The following is a 24,179-nucleotide window of genomic DNA, read 5'->3' on the forward strand; positions in this document are numbered from 1 at the left end:
TCTTAACAATTAATTTGTGTATTTCAAAGGATGTTATAGTGCATTCAGAGCACCATACCTTTTACTTGAGGATGATTATAGTGACTTCTATACAAGGGGATGACCATAGTGCTTGTGTACTTTAGAACAAAGGGATGACTATAGTGCTTGTGTACTTCTATACAAGGGGTGACCATAGTGCTTGTGTACTTCTATACAAGGGGGTGACCATAGTGCTTGTGTACTTCTATACGAGCGGGTGACCATAGGGCTTGTGTACTTCTATACGAGCGGGTGACCATAGTGCTTGTGTACTTCTATACAAAGGGTGACCATAGTACTTGTGTACTTCTATACGAGCGGGTGACCTTTGTGTATTAGAATTAGATAGGGATGACCATAGTATTTGTTTACTTCTATACCGGGGTGACCGTGTTTCTTGTGTACCTTTTAACGAGGAATGATCACAATGCTTGTGTATATTTTTATACGAGGAGAGATCATAGTGCTTGTGTACTTTGATACGAGATACTGTGTATAGTCTATTTATACGTTGATGGAAAGTAGTGACTATTAATCGTGTGTAAGCTTTTAGGCAGTATATATTTGTACGTTGATACGAACCTTTTCCATTGTTTGCGCACATTGATTGCATATTAAATTATTAAAATATTCATTTACTACGGTAATTGTTATTATAATATAGAAAGATTTTTGTACTGTGAATTATAGTGTTGTGTAGAATATATTTAAAAACAGTCTCACCGTTACTCTACAAACAGCCTCGCACAAATATGTTATAAATTTGACTAAAAATTCACTTTTTGTCGTCTTAGTTACTGAAGAAAGAAGAAGATATGGTGCAGTTTGAGATAGAAACAATTGACTTGGCTGCAAATAATGATGTGATATCAACGTCTAATGCAATTAGAAATTGCCAGGAAAGGCAGGTACGTACTTAAGTGTAAATACAAGATGTCGGAGCATTGCATGTAAATACAGGTTGATATGAACACGTGACTTAGATTTACAGTTGTGATGACGTATCACAGTCTTTTCAATAAGCGATGATATTTTTGAGAAAAAACTTGATTTATAAGCATCCATCGTAAAAACTAAAGATTATTTGTGTATTTGTAGCTTTTAGACATTGATTTTCACTTACCCAGAAATTGTTACAATACAAGAGATTATAATTCATTTTAACATTCTCAGTGTATTTGTAAGTAGTGTAGTTACTTTACTCCATTATTTGCAAGACTTCTTATGTTATTTAGAATGAACTTCACCGTCAGTCGATTGAGAAGTTGTACCAGGCTGATAGGATTTCATTGTTATCTGAAATTGAGGAACTCAAAGCCTCAATTATTGGCATAAAAGATGGACTGACCAATGAGGTTAGCATAGTAAAGTTCAATCTACATATGTATGTATAGTTTTAGTTTTTGTGTCTTTTTTTGTTTAAGCTGCTTGCGTTGATCCATTGTCAATTAACTGTATATTATCATAGAATGAGCGACTCCAAGAGCAACTGAGGGCTATACAATTACAAGTGCAAAAACGCGAGAATGAGCTTCTTCAACATAGTAAGAATTACTGACGTTTAATCGTTTTCATATATATATCACTTTGGTGCTGTAATTGTCGTTTAACTCGATTGTTTTTTTAAAACTTAATTAATTCTGCTGCTCTTATAAGTGACCAAATAAAGCTTTCTTGATTTGTAGTCTCTCTTTGATTTCATATTAAAATATAACTAACACCTCTTGTCTGTTTACAATGTTATAGTTTCCACTAAGGATAAACAACTAAAAAAACAAAACGAACTCCTTCATAAAACGCAAACTGACAACGACCACGCAAAGAAACAGTTGGATGATTTGAACAATCTTCTTGAACGCGAAAGAACTATTTCTAAAGATCTTCAAGAACTGGTGAATGAGAATAAAATGCAATTTAAGAACTTGAATTCTTTATTGGAAAAAGAAAGAACCCGTAACACTGTTATTCAGTAAGTGCACCTCACTATAGATATGTATTTAAAACGTCGTCTCTGAAGTGTTTATTATCACGATGCTTTATGTAGAACGTGCTTGGATAGTGAAAGAACACGAAGTTTGAATCTTGAACAAGCATTGAAACATGAGCGCTTGAATGTGGAATCTAGAGAGCATGAATTGCAAAGAAAAACGCAGTTGTTGCAAGATATTACGAATAAAGAACAAGACAGAACGAAGGATTTCGAAATTGAAATACAAAAAGGTTTGACTGCATTTACTTTACCATCGCTGTACATCAAAATCAGTTTATGAATGAACTGGAGATCGTACTTTTTCTTCAAACTTATACATTTCACCGCTTTTATGAAGGTGAACAATCTCTCAAAGAATTACAGATGAAACTACACGAAGAGGAAACAAAATGCGAGAAATTGGAAACAGAGTTGGCGAAAAAGAACAGTATTTTAATATCCGATAGAGGTAAATTTTATTAACTTTAATTGTAACTGTTTTTGAAAAGTTAAATGTAATTTTTCAATGACCATGCATTTGATGGTAGACGCATCATTATAAACTTCTTAATGTAGAGATGCACATTCTTTGAATTCATCACCTTAAAGTCACTTCCCTACGTATATACGATTTTCTTTTTAACATATACGTATACAATTTGTTCATGGAAATTTTTCGTAAGTCTTCAGTTATTCTATATATGTATTTCCATGCGTTTATGATTCTATTGTGATAGTGCTATATTAATGTTGCAGGCCTAATTTTATTTACTAATACAAATAATCACTGTAATGCTTGTTCATATAGCTCATTGTATGTTTTAAAGTGATAATGTAATAATCAAAAGAAACTTATTTTGATTTTCTCTCAACGTCTAATTCAGACGATTTGAATGGACTCATAACTGAGCTTCGCAATGAACTGGAGAAGACAAAGAACGAAAATGCAAATCTTATTACATCGTTAGATGAAGAAAGGAAAGTGTCTGAAGACTTAAAAAACGGAATGGAATCACTACACGGAGTGAATGAACAAATCAGCGAGCAGGAAAAGTTGATAAAACGTAAGTGTACATTGTAGTAATGAAAATATGACAACATTATTGTCTATGAAAGCATTTGATAATCTTTAATATATGATTGATGAAAAAGTTGATCAATGTAACCATTGAATGGGCGCTAGAATTTGAAGTTTATGTGATTTAGACATATTTAAACTCTATATAACCGTCTAAGCCTAGACGTGCATAACAGCCACATTGTTTCTGGTTTGGATTGAAGAACCAATAATATTGATGTTCCTTTTGTATGTTTTTCATTGCTTTGATCAAATTTATTGAATCTCGATTTGTTTCATGTTAGAGTTGAGTAATGCTCTGGAGAATGAGAGAAAAGTAAACGAAAACCTTCATTTTGCTCTGGATAACAATCATGAAAATAATACTAAATCTAAAGACCTTCAAAACAATATGGTTAAAGAACTTCAAATGTCTTTGACTGCTGTTCAGGTATACATTTTTATATATCTTACAAATCTACATCCACTCAAAAGCTTTTTTTGACTTCCTTTTGATATTTTGAAAATTTGATAGAGCAATATGCGTTGTCTGTGAGTGGAAATAATATATGCTTGAATATATTGTTGTTGTTTGTTCTTTTCCTCGTACATTTTTAACAAGTTTTATGAATATTTTTTAAGGAACAATTACAAAATCAAGTTGAAGTTGTTGACCAAGAAAGAAATCGCGTGAAACGCTTACGCAAAGAACGTGACATCCATGAAGCCAGTGCTTTGGGAGCTCGAACGAAAGAAAGGAGCCTGGAACTAGAATTAGAAAAAGAAAAAGCTGCTCGTGAAATGGAAGTCAACACCGTCAAGGACATGCTTGATAATGAGATAGCGTTAAAGAGAAATTTGGAAGAACTATTGAACTCGAGGACTGTTGAATTGAGCCGTTTAAGCGAAGAGTTAAGATATTTAAAAGAAGATCGCAAAGTAAGTACTGTTATTAAAAACAATTTAAACTGTCATTTTGAGTGCTTTCCAAGAAACTATGTACCATTGTGATGTTATAATCCTCATCGCTGTTTTGGTTGTCCTATTTGAAAACTCGTAAGGGCATTTCCAAGATAACAAAAATTTTGAGAAATCATTGTCTTTATTGTAAATTTTGTAACATTTGAATGCTAGTTGTGTAAATGATCTTGCTCTGGAACCTCTATTCTTTCTCAAACAACGTTATATATATAGCCATTTATCAGTCCACGACATGGCCGCTGGCATAAGTTTAATTCTCAGATAAAAATTAAAAATCATACCTACACAATCGTTTTGTGCTAGTAGATTCAGATAGTCGTTGCCTTGACCTCAGGCAGTTGGTCGAGTGTACTGCGCATGCTCATGTCATGTTTCTGTCATACTTTATTATGCTGGTAGAAATACTTACATTTCATATTAATTTTTGAAAACTTTTCTTATACGTTATTTTGAAAGTGCTGATTTTGAGAAAATATTTTTCAATGATTTTTTGAAGGAAACACCTCCTGACAGCCCATCGAAAGAACGTCTCAATATTTTACGACATGATCTGAAGTCCATCGCCGATGAGCATCGCGTCTTTCTTCTTATGCACAAGGAATATCTTGAAGAGCACATAAAATTTACTCAAAAGTAAGCTGGTACTTTATCAAATAATCTTTTTACTATTATTGTTCTTGTGAATCTATGTAGTTAAAATATGTGTACTTCAAAACCAAGGAATGACCATAGTGCTTTAGTATATTTTAGATTTATTAAATTCTTATTCAGGTTTACATTCGTTAGTAATTTTCATTCATTTTTCTTGTGGCTTTTAATGTTGTATCGCCTGCAAAAAGCCTTAATGGCGATTTTTGATCGCTTAAAAATTTTAAAAAGCAACAATCAGTTGGTTTCACAATTTGCGAAGCTTTCTTTCCTTCAGAAAGTATAACCGTCTTCATAAGCTTAAAAAGTCTTTTCCGGTGGTTTGCGCCATTTTATTTTCTTGTAACTGACGCGTGTTATGTTGATTAATATTTTTATTATCATGTTTTCAACCATCAATATGTTTTATACATTTATGTGTTTTATTCTGGTTTTTTTTGTAGCTTGTCTAAAGTAAATGGGCTGCATTCTCAAATCCAAAACCTAATTCACGAGGTTGACGGAATGAAACGGCAACTTGGTACTGTTTCTCAAGTAAGATTATTTACCTATGATTTTAAGAGAACAATTTTTATGTGAAAGAATGTTATATGCAGTGCGGTGTTTGAAACTAAATGAAGATATGATCTTCGCACTTTGCTGGACAATTTAAGCAACGGGATCCCGTTGAGTCACCTGAATTTTTCAGGTTCATGAGACAATTGCTTAAATTGTCCAGCAAAGTGCGAAGATCATATCTTCATTTAGAACAATTTTAATAAACATTTTAAATACACGATAATACTTTTTCTCTTTTATATTTTTAATAACAGACATGTTTCGACTTTACCTTAAGTCATCTTCGGCGCGAATTAACACGTTATTTGCAAATTACAATGGGGGATGTATAAACATAAAACTGAAAAATATTGTCTTTTATTTAAAATATTTAATAATTCGTAATTATTTTTGATAATTCATTATATTAATTAATATGCATAAATTATTTTCTGACGGTTCAAGACTATTGAGATAATCATGTGTGTATTGTGACGTTAGAAATTTCATGCGCGTGCTGCTGAACTTTATTAATTAAAATTAAACGAGATAGTTCATTACTGCTCGTTTTATTTAAATCATCGAAGTCCGAAAGTGATTACATCGAAACGTCATTGTAGCCATGGTTGACAGATTTTATAGTTTACTCAATCAAAGACAATGAGAGCAGCTTGATTAAGTTGTTTGGACAGATATTTAGCATTTCTTCATGACAACTTGATCATTATTATTTTCATTGATGAATATGATGCTGATGTAACAGCTTACATGAAGTTTGGGAATGTTTCAATGTAAAGAAACTAACGACGAATTTTTGGAGAATGATGGTCAAGAAACGTGGGCATACACAGAAGTTAGTGCCCCTAATGATTTCAGAAATCTTGATCGTCGAAGACATACTTTATCAGCGGACAGAATCGATTTAAAAACTGATAATAGTATCAAACGAAATAGACTGAGTGAACCCAATTTGTTCAAATGTGGGGAAATTTTGTACGAGGTGAAATATTGCAAAATGTTAATGAAATTCCGTCATCAGGAAGAACTGAAGACAGAAAAGTCAATGGCCAGAGTCAAGATGGGCGAAAAATTCGTTCTAATTGTCCTTCACTTATAAACTACAAACTTACCAAGATTCAAGATCTTACTTCTGCTGAAAATTTTGATACTCGTGAACAGGACGAGGTTCACACAAGTCAATTACATCGAATTTCTCCTAAGATGCATGGAAGAAGGTTAGACGGCAAACTTTCAACCAACAACAACAAGATACACACACAAAGTTACACACATGTAAGATGTGGGCAAAATAAAGCTGGTGATCTTCACCCGAAAGTGTTGAGAAGACATGCTAGTGATATGTTGCGCTATGGTAATGTTAATAATTGGAAAATGATTAAAGATCACGTCGTTACTAAAGATGGAACTTTACACGGACATATTGACAAGGCAAATGAAGAAAGGGAAACTTATAGTGATAGTAACGACGAGATAAAAATTGTCAATGCTCGTGGACAGGACGAGGTTCACTCAAGTCAACAACATGAAATTTCTCCTATGTTGCATCGTGGAAGGTTGGACGGCCATTTTCCCACCAATAACAACAAAATATACACACAAAGTGACACATATGTAAGATGTGGGCAAAATAAAGCTGGTGATCTTCACCCGAAAGTGTTGAGAAGACATGCTAGTGATATGTTGCGCTATGGTAATGTTAATAATTGGAAAATGATTAAAGATCACGTCGTTACTAAAGATGGAACTTTACACGGACATATTGACAAGGCAAATGAAGAAAGGGAAACTTATAGTGATAGTAACGACGAGATAAAAATTGTCAATGCTCGTGGACAGGACGAGGTTCACTCAAGTCAACAACATGAAATTTCTCCTAATGTGCATCGTGGAAGGTTGGACGGCCATTTTCCCACCAATAATAACAAAATATACACACAAAGTGACACACATGTAAAATGTGGGCAAAATAAAACTGGTCAGTTTCACTGGAAGGAGTTAAGAAGACATGCTAGTGATATGTTACACAACGGCGCTGTTAATAATAGAAAAATGTTTAAAGGTGCTGTTGTTTCTAAAAATGGGACTTCTAATAATGACAATCCAAATGCAGTCACTAAAATTTATTGTCATGGTAACGATGGGCGAGAAATTTACTCTAATCGTCCACCATCATTAAAAACAGCACCTACAATTCTTGAAGATTCTACTTTTTCTGAAAGCGACGAAACTTTAGGACAGGATGAGGTTAACTTAAGTCATCTACGTGAAGTTCCTCCAAATGTGCATCGGAGAAGAATCGACGGAAATTTTCTGACCAAAAGTGGGAACATGTATACACAAAGTGACACACATGTAAGATGTGGGCAAAATAAAACTGGTCAGTTTCACTGGAAGGAGTTAAGAAGACATGCTAGTGATATGTTACACAACGGCACTGTTAATAATGGGAAAATGTTTAAAGGTGCTGTTTTTACTAAAGATAAGACTTTACACAGACAGAGTGACAAGGCAAATGCAGATACAAAAAAATATTTTTATAATAATGGTCAAGAAATTTACTCTAATCGCCCACCATTGATAAACACAACACCTACCATTTTTGAAGATTGTATTTTTTCTGAAAGTGACGAAACTTTAGTGGAGAACGAGATTCCTTCAAGTCAACAACGGAAAATTTCTCCTAAGGATTATAGGAGACGGTTAGACGGTCATTTTGTAAACAATAACAGTAATATATGTACACAAAGTGAAACTCGTTCAAGATGTGGGCAAGATAAAGCTGATGGTCTTCACCCGAGAGTGTTGAGAAGACATGCTAGTGATATGTTGCACAATGGCACTGTTAATAAAAGAAAAATGCTTAAAGGTCATGGTGTTGCAAAAGATGGTATTTTATACAAGAATAATGAAAATCCAAACACAAAAGTTTATGTTCATGGTAACGATTGTAAAGAAATTTACGATAACTGTCCACCATTTACAAACATACCTACCATTGTTGAGCATTTAGTTTTTTCTGACAGCGACAAAACTTTGGAAGAGAATAAGGTTCACTCAAGTAAACTGCATGAAATTTCTCCTAAGGTGGGAAGGTTGGACGGTCGTAACTTAACCAATAAAAATAAAATATATGCACAAAGTGATACTCGTTTAAGATGTGGGCAAAATAAAGCTGGTGATCTTCACCCGAAAGTGTTGAGAAGACATGCTAGTGATATGTTGCGCTATGGTAATGTTAATAATTGGAAAATGATTAAAGATCACGTCGTTACTAAAGATGAAACTTTACACGGACATATTGACAAGGCAAATGAAGAAAGGGAAACTTATAGTGATAGTAACGATGAAATAGAAATTGTCAATGCTCGTGGACAGGACGAGGCTCACTTAAGTCAACAACATGAAATTTCTCCTATGGTGCATCGTGGAAGGTTGGACGGCCATTTTCCCACCAATAACAACAAAATATACACACAAAGTGACACACATGTAAAATGTGGGCAAAATAAAGCTGGTGATCTTCACCCGAAAGTGTTGAGAAGACATGCTAGTGATATGTTGCGCTATGGTAATGTTAATAATTGGAAAATGATTAAAGATCACGTGGTTACTAAAGATGAAACTTTACACGGACATATTGACAAGGCAAATGAAGAAAGGGAAACTTATAGTGACAGTAACGACGAGATAAAATTTGTCAATGCTCGTGGACAGGACGAGGTTCACTCAAGTCAACAACATGAAATTTCTCCTATGGTGCATCGTGGAAGGTTGGACGGCCATTTTCCCACCAATAACAACAAAATATACACACAAAGTGACACACATGTAAAATGTGGGCAAAATAAAACTGGTCAGTTTCACTGGAGGAGTTAAGAAGACATGCTAGTGATATGTTACACAACGACACTGTTAATAATAGAAAAATGTTTAAAGGTCATGTTACAAAAGATGGAACTTTACGCAAGCATGATGACAATCCAAATTTAGACACAAAAGTTTATTGTCATGGTAACGATGGTCAAGAAGCTCATTGTGATTTCCCACAACAAATGAGCTGCCATATTTCTTTTGAAGATCCTACTTCCGCTGAAAGTGCTTATGTTAGTGGAGAGGGTAGCCTAGATGCTTGCACCTTTGAGAAAGTATTAGGCAATACCGAAAATAATTATGATGGTTATAACTCCGGTAGACAGTCTACAAGGCGGCCTGTGAATGAGGGCAAGTCGAACTATGCAGAAACAGACCCGTGTTCCTCTTCTTTAAACAGTCAAGAGGATATTTCATTGAATTTTCTTAATAATTCAGTTGATGAAGATGATCCTAGAGCAGTACAAATCTATACTGGAAACAAGCCACGTTTAGACGCCAGTCGTTTTCAGTTTCCACCCGAGTCTGTAAATTCATCGATTGATTCCCAGTCAAACAGATCACAGCAACAATTTGAACGTCCACGTAGGATGATGAATCGTTCTCTTATAAGGACTGGAAGAAGTTTTAACCCATTGTGTAAATCCTTGCAGGTATTTCCAAAATCTTACAGTGATGCCAACTTCATAGCTGCACAAAATATGGGACGTGTAAATCAATTTGCTCGTGCACCAAGATCTCGTATATTCAATAAGAATACAGTGACTAGTGATGTCATGGAGGGAAAGGATTCATCACTGGCAAATGCTTTTGACAAAAAAGATTGTGAAAGCGCAGCATATTTTTATCAAGAGGACAAATTGCCGTCACATGCAGCCTCTGCTGTTGATAGTAGCTTACGAACATCTTGTGATAGCATATTATCGGCCTGTGAAGATGAAAGAATTGTAAGCCGTTTTTGCGTTCCGTCTGTTCTTCTCCAAAACCAAAATGAAACTCATGGGGACGTAATTTCTCCAGGACAATGGTCTAATCACTTGCCCTGTCCTGCAGATAATGAACATGCAGGAAAGTCCAGTTCTCAAAAAACGCTCTTCTTTTCCACAACTTCAATGGGGGCTCCTGCAGACGAAAGTCACGAGACTCACTCAAATCAACCTTGTGAAATTGCTCCTAAGGTGCATCGTAGAGGAATTCAAGTCGACTTTCCAACCAACAACAACAACATACATACACAAAGTGCTATTCATTTAACACGTGGTAAAGATAAAGCTGCTCAACGTCATGTGAGTGGTTTGAGAAGACATGCTAGCGATATGCTACAAAATGGCGTTGTTTACAATAGGAAATTGCTTCGAGGAAATGTAGTTACAAAAGATGGGATTTTGCACAAGCATGATAACAATCCAGATGCAGACGCTGAAATGTACTGCCATGGTAACAATATGCCAGAAATTTACTCCATCACAGCACCTCTAAGTAGCATCAAAGAACGTACTAGTGACGAAGAGCATACTTCTGCTGAAAGCGCTTGTAGTCGCGGACAGACCGAACTTCCCTCCAGTCAACAATGTGAAATTTCTCCAGAGGTGCATCAAAGAAAGTTTGAAGGCAATTTTTCGAACAACAAAGATAACATATTTACGCAAAGCGACACACATGTAAGATTTGGGAAAGATAAAGCAGGCCAGCTTCACTTACGTCGCTTAAGAAGACATGCTAGCGATACTTTACTCAATGATAATGAATATAAAGGAGGAATATTTGAAGGTAATGTTGTTACAAAAGATGAGATTAATAACGGAGAAAACACAGACATGGAAACATATAGTAATGGTAACGATGGGATAGAAAGTATCGATGCTCATAAACAGGATGAGGTTCACTCAAATCAATTACGTGAAATTGTTCCAAAAGTGATTCGGAGAATGAAAGGCAATTTCCATAACAACAATAATGACCAATATACACAAAGTGAAACTCATTTAAGATATGTGAAAGATAAAGCTGGTCAGCTTCATTCAATGGACTTGAGAAGACATGCCAGTGATATGTTGCACAATGGTACTTTTTGTAAAGGGAATTTACTTCAAAGATATGTCGTTACAAAAGAAGGGACTTTGTACGGGCCTATTGACAATCCAAATGCTGACGTAGAAGTAGTTGATCACTCTGGTTCACCACCTCCAATGAAGTTCAAACCTTCTAATACAGAGGATCTTACTTTTGTTGAAAGCTCTGATACTTGCACACAGAATATGGTTCAGTCAAATGAAATTTCACCTAAGGTGCATCTGAGAAAGTTTCAAGGCAATTTTCCAACTAACAACAACAATATATATACACAAAGTGACATACATTTAAGACCTGGGAAAGATAAAACTGGACAGCTTCATGTAGGTGGTTTGAGAAAATATGCTAGCGATACTTTACACAATGGCATTGTTTATGATGGAAAAATGTTGGAAAATGTAATCGTTGCTAAAGATGAGACTCTACAAGCACATAATGAAAACCCAAATGTAGACATGGAAATCTATTGTCAAGATAACGACAGGCAAGAAATTTACTCGAATTCACCAACTCTAATGTACTACCAAGATCCCCTGCCTGAAGATCCCACCTTTGCTGAAACCTCCGATACGCGTGGACAGGACGAGGTTCACATTAGTCAACTTTGTGAAATTCCTCCTAATGTGCATAAGAGAAGGTTTAAAGATCATTTTCCGACCAATAACAACATGTTTTCACAAAGTGATACTAATTTAGAATGTTGGCAAGATAAAGCAGGTCAGCTTCACTTACGTCGCTTAAGAAGACATGCTAGCGATACTTTACTCAATGATAATGAATATAAAGGAGTAATGTTTGAAGGTAATGTTGTTACAAAAGATGAGCTGAATAACGGAGAAAATGTAGACATGGAAACATATAGTAATGGTAACGATGGGATAGAAAGTATCGATGCTCATAAACAGGATGAGGTTCACTCAAATCAATTACTTGAAATTGTTCCAAAAGTGATTCGGAGAAGAATGAAAGGCGATTACCATAACAACAATAATGACCAATATACACAAAGTGACACTCATTTAAGATATGCAAAAGATAAAGCTGGTCAGCTTCATTCAATGGACATGAGAAGACATGCTAGTGATATGTTGCCCAATGGTACTTTTTGTATCGAGAATATACATCAAAGATATGTCGTTACAAAAGATGGGACTTTGTACGGGCCTATTGACAATCCAAATGCTGACGTAGAAGTAGTTGATCACTCTGGTTCACCACCTCCAATGAAATTCAAACCTTCTAATACAGAGGATCTTACTTTTGTTGAAAGCTCTGATACTTGCAAACAGAATATAGTTCAGTCAAATGAAATTTCACCTAAGGTGCATCTGAGAAGGTTTCAAAGCAATTTTCCAACCAACATCAACAATATATATACACAAAGTGACATACATTTAAGACGTGAGAAAGATAAAACTGGACAGCTTCATGTAGGTGGTTTGAGAAAATATGCTAGCGATACTTTACACAATGGCATTGTTTATAATGGAAAAATGTTCGAAAATGTAATCGTTGCTAAAGATGAGACTCTACAAGCACATAATGACAATCCAAAAATAGACATGGAAATATATCGTGATGGTAACGACAGGCAAGAAATTTACTCGAATTCACCAACTCTGATGTACTACCAAGATCCCCTGCCTGAAGATCCCACCTTTGCTGAAACCTCCGATACTCTTGGAGAGGGCCAGGTTCACATAAGTCAATTGTGTGGAGTTCCTCCTAATGTGCATAAGAGAAGGTTTAAAGACCATTTTTCTACCAATAACAACATGTTTTCACATAGTGATACTCATTTAGAATGTTGGCAAGATAAAGCAGGTCAGCTTCACTTAGGTCGCTTAAGAAGACATGCTAGCGATACTTTACTCAATGATAATGAATATAAAGGAGGAATGTTTGAAGGTAATGTTGTTACAAAAGATGAGATTAATAACGGAGAAAACACAGACATGGAAACATATAGTAATGGTAACGATGGGATAGAAAGTATCGATGCTCATAAACAGGATGAGGTTCACTCAAATCAATTACTTGAAATTGTTCCAAAAGTGATTCGGAGAAGAATGAAAGGCAATATCCATAACAACAATAATGACCAATATACTCAAAGTGACACTCATTTAAGATATGCAAAAGATAAAGCTGGTCAGCATCACTTAATGAACTTGAGAAGACATGCCAGTGATATGTTGCCCAATGGTACTTTTTGTAAAGGGAATTTACCTCAAAGATATGTCGTTACAAAAGATGGGACTTTGTACGGGCCTATTGACAATCCAAATGCTGACGTAGAAGTAGTTGATCACTCTGGTTCACCACCTCCAATGAAATTCAAACCTTCTAATACAGAGGATCTTACTTTTGTTGAAAGCTCTGATACTTGCACACAGAATATGGTTCAGTCAAATGAAATTTCACCTAATGTGCATCTGAGAAGGTTTCAAGGCAATTTTCCAACTAACAACAACATTATATATACACAAAGTGACATACATTTAAGACTTGGGAAAGATAAAACTGGACAGCTTCATGTAGGTGGTTTGAGAAAATATGCTAGCGATACTTTACACAATGGCATTGTTTATGATGGAAAAATGTTTAAAGATCAAATGATCTCCATCTCCGATAATGACATGACCAAACCTGTCAATTCACAATCCAGTAACATGGAATATGTGATTGATGATGCGCAAAATTTGGATGTTGATACCTTGACCGAAGATGAAATGTCAGTAAGTATTGGTAATAGTCAGATAATAGTCTTAATGGAAGATATATTCTCCTTTCAGCTATCTATGTTTAGGGTGCATTTGATTTTGAAAATAATAAGAATGAAATATATGTCAAAGGAAGAAATATATTGGAAGAAATCATCACATTTTTAAAACTGTACAATGATTGCTCCGAATACAAGACCAGACATATCAACTCTTAGAGTGTGGTTTTGTGAAAGAATACTGAACGTTTATTATTATTGTTGTTCAGCTTACCAAAGCTGCATAGCAGATGGTCGGTGAAGTCAACTCATCGATAATTTTCTTTGATTCTTGCCAACTTTGTCTACGTGATGATTTGTCTTCAAAGGATTCAACGGTTATTCAATGATAAAACGGTTTACCGTGGACTAAAACTATTCCAAATCAGTGTGATCCTGTAAAAACATGAAAGCCTTAAAGAGTTGAAATGACGCAAACCGTCGACCGAATTATGACTAACGCACGTAAATCAAATTTTAACATGCGATTATAAATGTACAATTTTTTGATGGATAAATTTATTTTTCTTGAATTACCCTTGGCAGAAGAGTCGGAGGAAATCAAAGGAAGAAAATTTAAGTTTTATCTGGAACTTTCTAATCATCAAAAACTAAGTTTGTAATTTGATGATCAGACTAGAACTAACATTATATACTAATGCGAACGAAAACGCTATGAAATAATGAAAGAAGATATCACACAGGCATGAAAATAATCGTGCACGTCTTTCACAAGCTTTACACGCACGCAATGATTGTAATGATAACGACATTGGTGAAACCAAAATATTTATTATGTGTGAGTTCAAATCCTTGTTTTTACATTATATGGAAACTTTCTATTTAGGGTTCACCCATTCGACTGTCACCAATAAAAGCGGCAGCGTATGACAGATTGGTGAAACAAAATCAAGAAATGTCGGAGTACTTAGCCAAAGTGACCGAGGAGAAAAGTGAACTGAGAAAAATGTTATCTCATTTGGAAGTGCAAGTTTCTGATTATAGAGATCGTGATGCAAGACATGTTGAGGTTAGTCATTCATACATGCGTAATAATCTCGTGATGCAAGACATGTTGAGGTTAGTCATTCATACATGCGTAATAATCTCGTGATGCAAGACGTGTTGAGGTTAGTCATTCATACATGCGTAATAATCTCGTGATGCAAGACGTGTTGAGGTTAGTCATTCATACATGCTTAATAATCTCGTGATGCAAGACGTGTTGAGGTTAGTCATTCATACATGCTTAATAATCTCGTGATGCAAGACGTGTTGAGGTTAGTCATTCATACATGCGTAATAATCTCGTGATGCAAGACGTGTTGAGGTTAGTCATTCATACATGCGTAATAATCTCGTGATGCAAGACATGTTGAGGTTAGTCATTCATACATGCGTAATAATCTCGTGATGCAAGACGTGTTGAGGTTAGTCATTCATACATGCGTAATAATCTCGTGATGCAAGACATGTTGAGGTTAGTCATTCATACATGCGTAATCTCGTGATGCAAGACGTGTTGAGGTTAGTCATTCATACATGCGTAATCTCGTGATGCAAGACATGTTGAGGTTAGTCATTCATACATGCGTAATAATCTCGTGATGCAAGACGTGTTGAGGTTAGTCATTCATACATGCGTAATAATCTCGTGATGCAAGACATGTTGAGGTTAGTCATTCATACATGCGTAATCTCGTGATGCAAGACATGTTGAGGTTAGTCATTCATACATGCGTAATAATCTCGTGATGCAAGACATGTTGAGGTTAGTCATTCATACATGCGTAATAATCTCGTGATGCAAGACATGTTGAGGTTAGTCATTCATACATGCGTAATAATCTCGTGATGCAAGACATGTTGAGGTTAGTCATTCATACATGCGTAATCTCGTGATGCAAGACATGTTGAGGTTAGTCATTCATACATGCGTAATAATCTCGTGATGCAAGACGTGTTGAGGTTAGTCATTCATACATGCGTAATAATCTCGTGATGCAAGACATGTGGAGGTTAGTCATTCATACATGCGTAAAAATCTCGTGATGCAAGACATGTTGAGGTTAGTCATTCATACATGCGTAAAATCTCGTGATGCAAGACGTGTTGAGGTTAGTCATTCATACATGCGTAATAATCTCGTGATGCAAGACGTGTTGAAGTTAGTCATTCATACATGCGTAATAATCTCGTGATGCAAGACGTGTTGAGGTTAGTCATTCATACATGCGTAATAATCTCGTGATGCAAGACGTGTTGAGGTTAGTCATTCATACATGCGTAATAATCTCGTGATGCAAGACGTGTTGAGTTAGTCATTCATACATGCGTAATAATCTCGTGATGCAAGACGTGTTGAGGTTAGTCATTCATACATGCGTAATAATCTCGTGATGCAAGACGTGTTGAGGTTAGTCATTCATACATGCGTAATAATCTCGTGATGCAAGACGTGTTGAGGTTAGTCATTCATACATGCGTAATAATCTCGTGATGCAAGACGTGTTGAAGTTAGTCATTCATACATGCGTAATAATCTCGTGATGCAAGACGTGTTGAGGTTAGTCATTCATGCGTAAAAATCTCGTGATGCAAGACATGTTGAGGTTAGTCATTCATACATGCGTAATCTCGTGATGCAAGACGTGTTGAGGTTAGTCATTCATACATGCGTAATAATCTCGTGATGCAAGACATGTTGAGGTTAGTCATTCATACATGCGTAATAATCTCGTGATGCAAAACGTGTTGAGGTTAGTCATTCATACATGCGTAATAATCTCGTGATGCAAGACGTGTTGAGGTTAGTCATTCATACATGCGTAATAATCTCGTGATGCAAGACGTGTTGAGGTTAGTCATTCATACATGCGTAATAATCTCGTGATGCAAGACGTGTTGAAGTTAGTCATTCATACATGCGTAATAATCTCGTGATGCAAGACGTGTTGAGGTTAGTCATTCATACATGCGTAATAATCTCGTGATGCAAGACATGTTGAGGTTAGTCATTCATACATGCGTAATAATCTCGTGATGCAAGACGTGTTGAGGTTAGTCATTCATACATGCGTAATAATCTCGTGATGCAAGACGTGTTGAGGTTAGTCATTCATACATGCGTAATAATCTCGTGATGCAAGACATGTTGAGGTTAGTCATTCATACATGCGTAATCTCGTGATGCAAGACATGTTGAGGTTAGTCATTCATACATGCGTAATAATCTCGTGATGCAAGACATGTTGAGGTTAGTCATTCATACATGCGTAATAATCTCGTGATGCAAGACGTGTTGAGGTTAGTCATTCATACATGCGTAATAATCTCGTGATGCAAGACGTGTTGAGGTTAGTCATTCATACATGCGTAATAATCTCGTGATGCAAGACGTGTTGAGGTTAGTCATTCATACATGCGTAATAATCTCGTGATGCAAGACGTGTTGAGGTTAGTCATTCATACATGCGTAATAATCTCGTGATGCAAGACGTGTTGAGGTTAGTCATTCATACATGCGTAATAATCTCGTGATGCAAGACGTGTTGAAGTTAGTCATTCATACATGCGTAATAATCTCGTGATGCAAGACGTGTTGAGGTTAGTCATTCATACATGCGTAATAATCTCGTGATGCAAGACATGTTGAAGTTAGTCATTCATACATGCGTAATAATCTCGTGATGCAAGACGTGTTGAGGTTAGTCATTCATACATGCGTAATAATCTCGTGATGCAAGACGTGTTGAAGTTAGTCATTCATACATGCGTAATAATCTCGTGATGCAAGACGTGTTGAGGTTAGTCATTCATACATGCGTAATAATCTCGTGATGCAAGACGTGTTGAAGTTAGTCATTCATACATGCGTAATAATCTCGTGATGCAAGACGTGTTGAGGTTAGTCATTCATACATGCGTAATAATCTCGTGATGCAAGACGTGTTGAAGTTAGTCATTCATACATGCGTAATAATCTCGTGATGCAAGACGTGTTGAGGTTAGTCATTCATACATGCGTAATAATCTCGTGATGCAAGACGTGTTGAGGTTAGTCATTCATACATGCGTAATAATCTCGTGATGCAAGACGTGTTGAGGTTAGTCATTCATACATGCGTAATAATCTCGTGATGCAAGACGTGTTGAGGTTAGTCATTCATACATGCGTAATAATCTCGTGATGCAAGACGTGTTGAGGTTAGTCATTCATACATGCGTAATAATCTCGTGATGCAAGACGTTGAGGTTAGTCATTCATACATGCGTAATAATCTCGTGATGCAAGACATGTTGAGGTTAGTCATTCATACATGCGTAATAATCTCGTGATGCAAGACGTGTTGAAGTTAGTCATTCATACATGCGTAATAATCTCGTGATGCAAGACATGTTGAGGTTAGTCATTCATACATGCGTAATCTCGTGATGCAAGACGTGTTGAGGTTAGTCATTCATACATGCGTAATAATCTCGTGATGCAAGACATGTTGAGGTTAGTCATTCATACATGCGTAATCTCGTGATGCAAGACATGTTGAGGTTAGTCATTCATACATGCGTAATAATCTCGTGATGCAAGACATGTTGAGGTTAGTCATTCATACATGCGTAATAATCTCGTGATGCAAGACGTGTTGAGGTTAGTCATTCATACATGCGTAATAATCTCGTGATGCAAGACATGTTGAGGTTAGTCATTCATACATTAATAATCTCGTGATGCAAGACATGTTGAGGTTAGTCATTCATACATGCGTAATAATCTCGTGATGCAAGACATGTTGAGGTTAGTCATTCATACATGCGTAATCTCGTGATGCAAGACGTGTTGAAGTTAGTCATTCATACATGCGTAATAATCTCGTGATGCAAGACATGTTGAAGTTAGTCATTCATACATGCGTAATAATCTCGTGATGCAAGACGTGTTGAAGTTAGTCATTCATACATGCGTAATAATCTCGTGATGCAAGACGTGTTGAAGTTAGTCATTCATACATGCGTAATAATCTCGTGATGCAAGACATGTTGAGGTTAGTCATTCATACATGCGTAATAATCTCGTGATGCAAGACGTGTTGAAGTTAGTCATTCATACATGCGTAATAATCTCGTGATGCAAGACGTGTTGTTTAGTCATTCATACATGCGTAATAATCTCGTGATGCAAGACATAGGTTAGTCATTCATACATGCGTAATCTCGTGATGCAAGACATGTTGAGGTTAGTCATTCATACATGCGTAATAATCTCGTGATGCAAGACGTGTTGAGGTTAGTCATTCATACATGCTCGTAATAATCTCGTGATGCAAGCATGTTGGAGTTAGTCATTCATACATGCGTAATAATCTCGTGATGCAAGACGTGTTGAGTTAGTCATTCATACAATCTCGTGATGCAAGACATGTTGAGGTTAGTCATTCATACATGCAATACTCGTGTGCAAGACGTTGAGGTTAGTCATTCATACATGCGTAATAATCTCGTGATGCAAGACATGTTGAGGTTAGTCATTCATACATGCGTAATAATCTCGTGATGCAAGACATGTTGAGGTTAGTCATTCATACATGCGTAATAATCTCGTGATGCAAGACATGTTGAGGTTAGTCATTCATACATGCGTAATAATCTCGTGATGCAAGACATGTTGAGGTTAGTCATTCATACATGCGTAATAATCTCGTGATGCAAGACATGTTGAGGTTAGTCATTCATACATGCGTAATAATCTCGTGATGCAAGACGTGTGAGGTTAGTCATTCATACATGCGTAATAATCTCGTGATGCAAGACGTGTTGAAGTTAGTCATTCATACATGCGTAATAATCTCGTGATGCAAGACGTGTTGAAGTTAGTCATTCATACATGCGTAATAATCTCGTGATGCAAGACGTGTTGAGGTTAGTCATTCATACATGCGTAATAATCTCGTGATGCAAGACATGTTGAGGTTAGTCATTCATACATGCTTAATAATCTCGTGATGCAAGACGTGTTGAAGTTAGTCATTCATACATGCGTAATAATCTCGTGATGCAAGACGTGTTGAAGTTAGTCATTCATACATGCGTAATAATCTCGTGATGCAAGACGTGTTGAAGTTAGTCATTCATACATGCGTAATAATCTCGTGATGCAAGACGTGTTGAAGTTAGTCATTCATACATGCGTAATAATCTCGTGATGCAAGACATGTTGAAGTTAGTCATTCATACATGCGTAATAATCTCGTGATGCAAGACGTGTTGAAGTTAGTCATTCATACATGCGTAATAATCTCGTGATGCAAGACGTGTTGAGGTTAGTCATTCATACATGCGTAATAATCTCGTGATGCAAGACGTGTTGAGGTTAGTCATTCATACATGCTTAATAATCTCGTGATGCAAGACGTGTTGAAGTTAGTCATTCATACATGCGTAATAATCTCGTGATGCAAGACGTGTTGAGGTTAGTCATTCATACATGCGTAATCTCGTGATGCAAGACATGTTGAGGTTAGTCATTCATACATGCGTAAAATCTCGTGATGCAAGACGTGTTGAAGTTAGTCATTCATACATGCGTAATAATCTCGTGATGCAAGACATGTTGAGGTTAGTCATTCATACATGCGTAATAATCTCGTGATGCAAGACGTGTTGAGGTTAGTCATTCATACATGCGTAATCTCGTGATGCAAGACGTGTGAGGTTAGTCATTCATACATGCGTAAAAATCTCGTGATGCAAGACATGTTGAGGTTAGTCATTCATACATGCGTAATCTCGTGATGCAAGACATGTTGAGGTTAGTCATTCATACATGCGTAATCTCGTGATGCAAGACGTGTTGAAGTTAGTCATTCATACATGCGTAATCTCGTGATGCAAGACATGTTGAGGTTAGTCATTCATACATGCGTAATCTCGTGATGCAAGACATGTTGAGGTTAGTCATTCATACATGCGTAATAATCTCGTGATGCAAGACGTGTGAAGTTAGTCATTCATACATGCGTAATCTCGTGATGCAAGACGTGTTGAGTTAGTCATTCATACATGCGTAATCTCGTGATGCAAGACATGTTGAGGTTAGTCATTCATACATGCGTAATAATCTCGTGATGCAAGACGTGTTGAGGTTAGTCATTCATACATGCGTAATAATCTCGTGATGCAAGACGTGTTGAGGTTAGTCATTCATACATGCGTAATAATCTTGTGATGCAAGACATGTTGAAGTTAGTCATTCATACATGCGTAATAATCTCGTGATGCAAAACGTGTTGAGGTTAGTCATTCATACATGCGTAATAATCTCGTGATGCAAGACATGTTGAGGTTAGTCATTCATACATGCGTAATAATCTCGTGATGCAAGACATGTTGAGGTTAGTCATTCATACATGCGTAATAATCTCGTGATGCAAGACGTGTTGAGGTTAGTCATTCATACATGCGTAATAATCTCGTGATGCAAGACATGTTGAGGTTAGTCATTCATACATGCGTAATAATCTCGTGATGCAAAACGTGTTGAGGTTAGTCATTCATACATGCGTAATAATCTCGTGATGCAAGACATGTTGAAGTTAGTCATTCATACATGCGTAATCTCGTGATGCAAGACATGTTGAAGTTAGTCATTCATACATGCGTAATCTCGTGATGCAAGACGTGTTGAAGTTAGTCATTCATACATGCGTAATCTCGTGATGCAAGACATGTTGAAGTTAGTCATTCATATATGCGTAATAATCTCATCTAGTCTCCATCAAAGAATGGAACAATAATCTTTATTTGAGGGTTTTCACTATTTATACTCAATCATGAAACGATTTCGTTAAAAAAACTTCGTGACTTTTTCCTTCAACTAATAAAATTATTCTAATTTTGTTTTGTTGATACGCCAAGCAAGCAAATTCACCTGTTGTAGAAAAGGTTTTATGCTAAATTCTGTGAAAATGGCCTTGCGGTTGCTCTATTATTCAAAGGCAGGCAACATCAGATGACATAACGTCTGTCACGATTTTTCCATCTGAAGGACTTAGTATGTGCAGCAGGGGATCATTGATGTCTTAGTAGGTGCCGGAAGGTAACACTAATGCCTTAGTAGGTGCTGCAGGGGATCACTAGTCTCTTATTAGGCGCTGAGATGTCTTATTAGGTGCTGGAGTGGGTTACTTATATCTTAGTAGATGTTCCTGGGGATCCATTGTCGTTTACACAAAGTTTAACTGTTTTTAGAACCTGCATAACAATAAAGTTGAGATTGAATCAATTCTGACAAACGAAAGGGCACGTGCATCTGAAGAACGGCTTTTGTTACGTCAGACTGTGGAAACACAAAAACGAGACATAGAGGAAATACTTGTTAAACTTCGTGAAAAAGAAGTGGAAGCTGACGAGGTCAAGCGATCGTTGAAACATGTAGAGGAACAACTGGAAAGAAGTAGATCTTCATCACGTCGATTACAAGCCTCGGAAACTTTGACTTCTCAATGGACGCCATCTAGGGTTTGTTTTTAAATTTTGTTTTTATTATCTCGCAGCAAGGTTACTTCACGAGTACATAATGTTTGATCAAAGTTGTTTGGTTCTATCCTGTTTTCTTTTTAGATTCAGAAACTGTACGCGAGATATCTTCGAGCGGAAAAATGGCGGAAATCGTTGGTTTATCAAAAGAAATACCTTCTTTTATTACTGGGAGGATTTCGTGATAATGAAACGAAAACCTTAGCAACAATTGCGAAAATGGGAGCATACCCTTCTTTTCATGAGCCAAAAACACGTTTTTCACCAGCGTTCACAAAATTCCGGACTGCAGTAAGGGTTGTGGTGGCGGCAAAACGAATGAAATTTTTAGTGTGTAAATCAAAGAAATCCGTTCAACTAGTAATGGAGCCTGTCAGTCCTTCGCGAACTATACCAAAAAAATCAGAGTACAATCAAGGAACGCCGTATATTGTGGATTCATCAAGATTTGGCATCAATGGCTCACATCGAGAAAACGGTTCAACGGAGACTGGCTTTTTAACTGAAATTTGCAATGGTAATGTACAAGTTTTTTCGCCGAAGCAAACTGACCCGGGTACTACTCAACTTTGAATCATAGGCCGGTTGATATGGCCTCAAGTCGTGCTTTACCTTACACAGATTTCACTGACAGATTAGACACACGCTCTGTTCAAAGGTATGCTTAAAGTTCTTCATGAAACGTCGCAAAAATAGCATGATATTTGATATTTTTAAAACAATTTTTAGATTTTTAAAAGTATGCCTTTGGCAATTTAAGCAGCTATTTTTCATTTTTTTAGTTTTTCTCATTCTCCTCCTGTTCGCGAAAGACCAAACATTTCAAAATCTTATCATGTAAGGAGTCATGGCTCGCCAACCTCCAATAATTCAAGACAAGTAAGAAGTGCGCTAAACTTTGATTCGGATGATCTTGATCGAAAGATACAAACTCTTGACAATCTGCAGCAAAAGTTGTCTTTGAACCGAGGTAAAAAAATCTGCCGGACACACTTATTCTTTGCAACCATTGTCATAGCTCATTTTTATGACAAGTCCATCAATGTATTGTAAACTATATTAATAAAATAGAGACTTTGTCGTGGTGACAAATCTGAAAATAGTTCTAAATATTGCAAATACCATAGTGAATGGTAAAAGTAATATAATAAGTTGATAGTTCTTAAAAGAACTGGTTTAAGTAAAGAGCACTAACCCAATAGCAACTAACCCCTAGAACTCTTGGGTAAGTGCTCTTTACTTAAAACAGTTCTTTTAAGAACTATCAACTTATTATATTACTTTTACCATTCACTATGGTGTTTCCAATCTATAAACTATATTCTTCAAAACACGGTAAAACACCTTATTATAATAAAAACACGCATATGGGTAAAATATTCAACGATTTGTTAGATTGTCATGATAACGTTTGGGGTTCATTGTTCCCGTGTTTTAAGTGGAACAACTTGCAATAAACTAATTATTATTGAAGCATGATAAGATGAAAACATGATTATGCATAATTACTAAATGTTTGACTGGACATATGTTAATTTTGTTTGTTTTGCAATATTAATTTTAGGTTCCAAAACCGCGAAAGGTAACTTTTCTTGTTTTTGACCATATGGATTTGCTCTGGAAAAACATAAAGTTTTATGATTGTGTGTGTAAGTCGATTTTTGCAATTTATTTCCTGTATTAATATATTTATTGTCTGAACATTGTAA

The 24,179-nt window shown here is 36.2% G+C and overlaps 1 protein-coding gene across 1 annotated transcript; it reads left to right on the forward strand.

Moving 5' to 3' along the window:
* Positions 1–807: 807 nt before the first annotated feature.
* LOC124440020 (A-kinase anchor protein 9-like) lies at positions 808–24,179 on the forward strand. Its single transcript, XM_046990346.1, has 16 exons — positions 808–929; positions 1,257–1,376; positions 1,490–1,565; positions 1,768–1,990; positions 2,066–2,241; positions 2,349–2,459; positions 2,875–3,054; positions 3,353–3,498; positions 3,690–3,986; positions 4,525–4,661; positions 5,120–5,210; positions 14,786–14,968; positions 22,183–22,452; positions 22,555–23,128; positions 23,253–23,440; positions 24,035–24,179. The coding sequence occupies exons 1-14, from the start codon at positions 837–839 to the stop codon at positions 23,041–23,043; spliced, it is 2,592 nt and encodes an 863-aa protein (XP_046846302.1). The 5' UTR covers positions 808–836; the 3' UTR covers positions 23,044–23,128; positions 23,253–23,440; positions 24,035–24,179.

Source organism: Xenia sp. Carnegie-2017, unplaced genomic scaffold (assembly GCF_021976095.1).
Source record: "Xenia sp. Carnegie-2017 unplaced genomic scaffold, XeniaSp_v1 HiC_scaffold_2, whole genome shotgun sequence".
Classification (NCBI taxonomy): Eukaryota; Metazoa; Cnidaria; class Anthozoa; order Malacalcyonacea; family Xeniidae; genus Xenia; species Xenia sp. Carnegie-2017.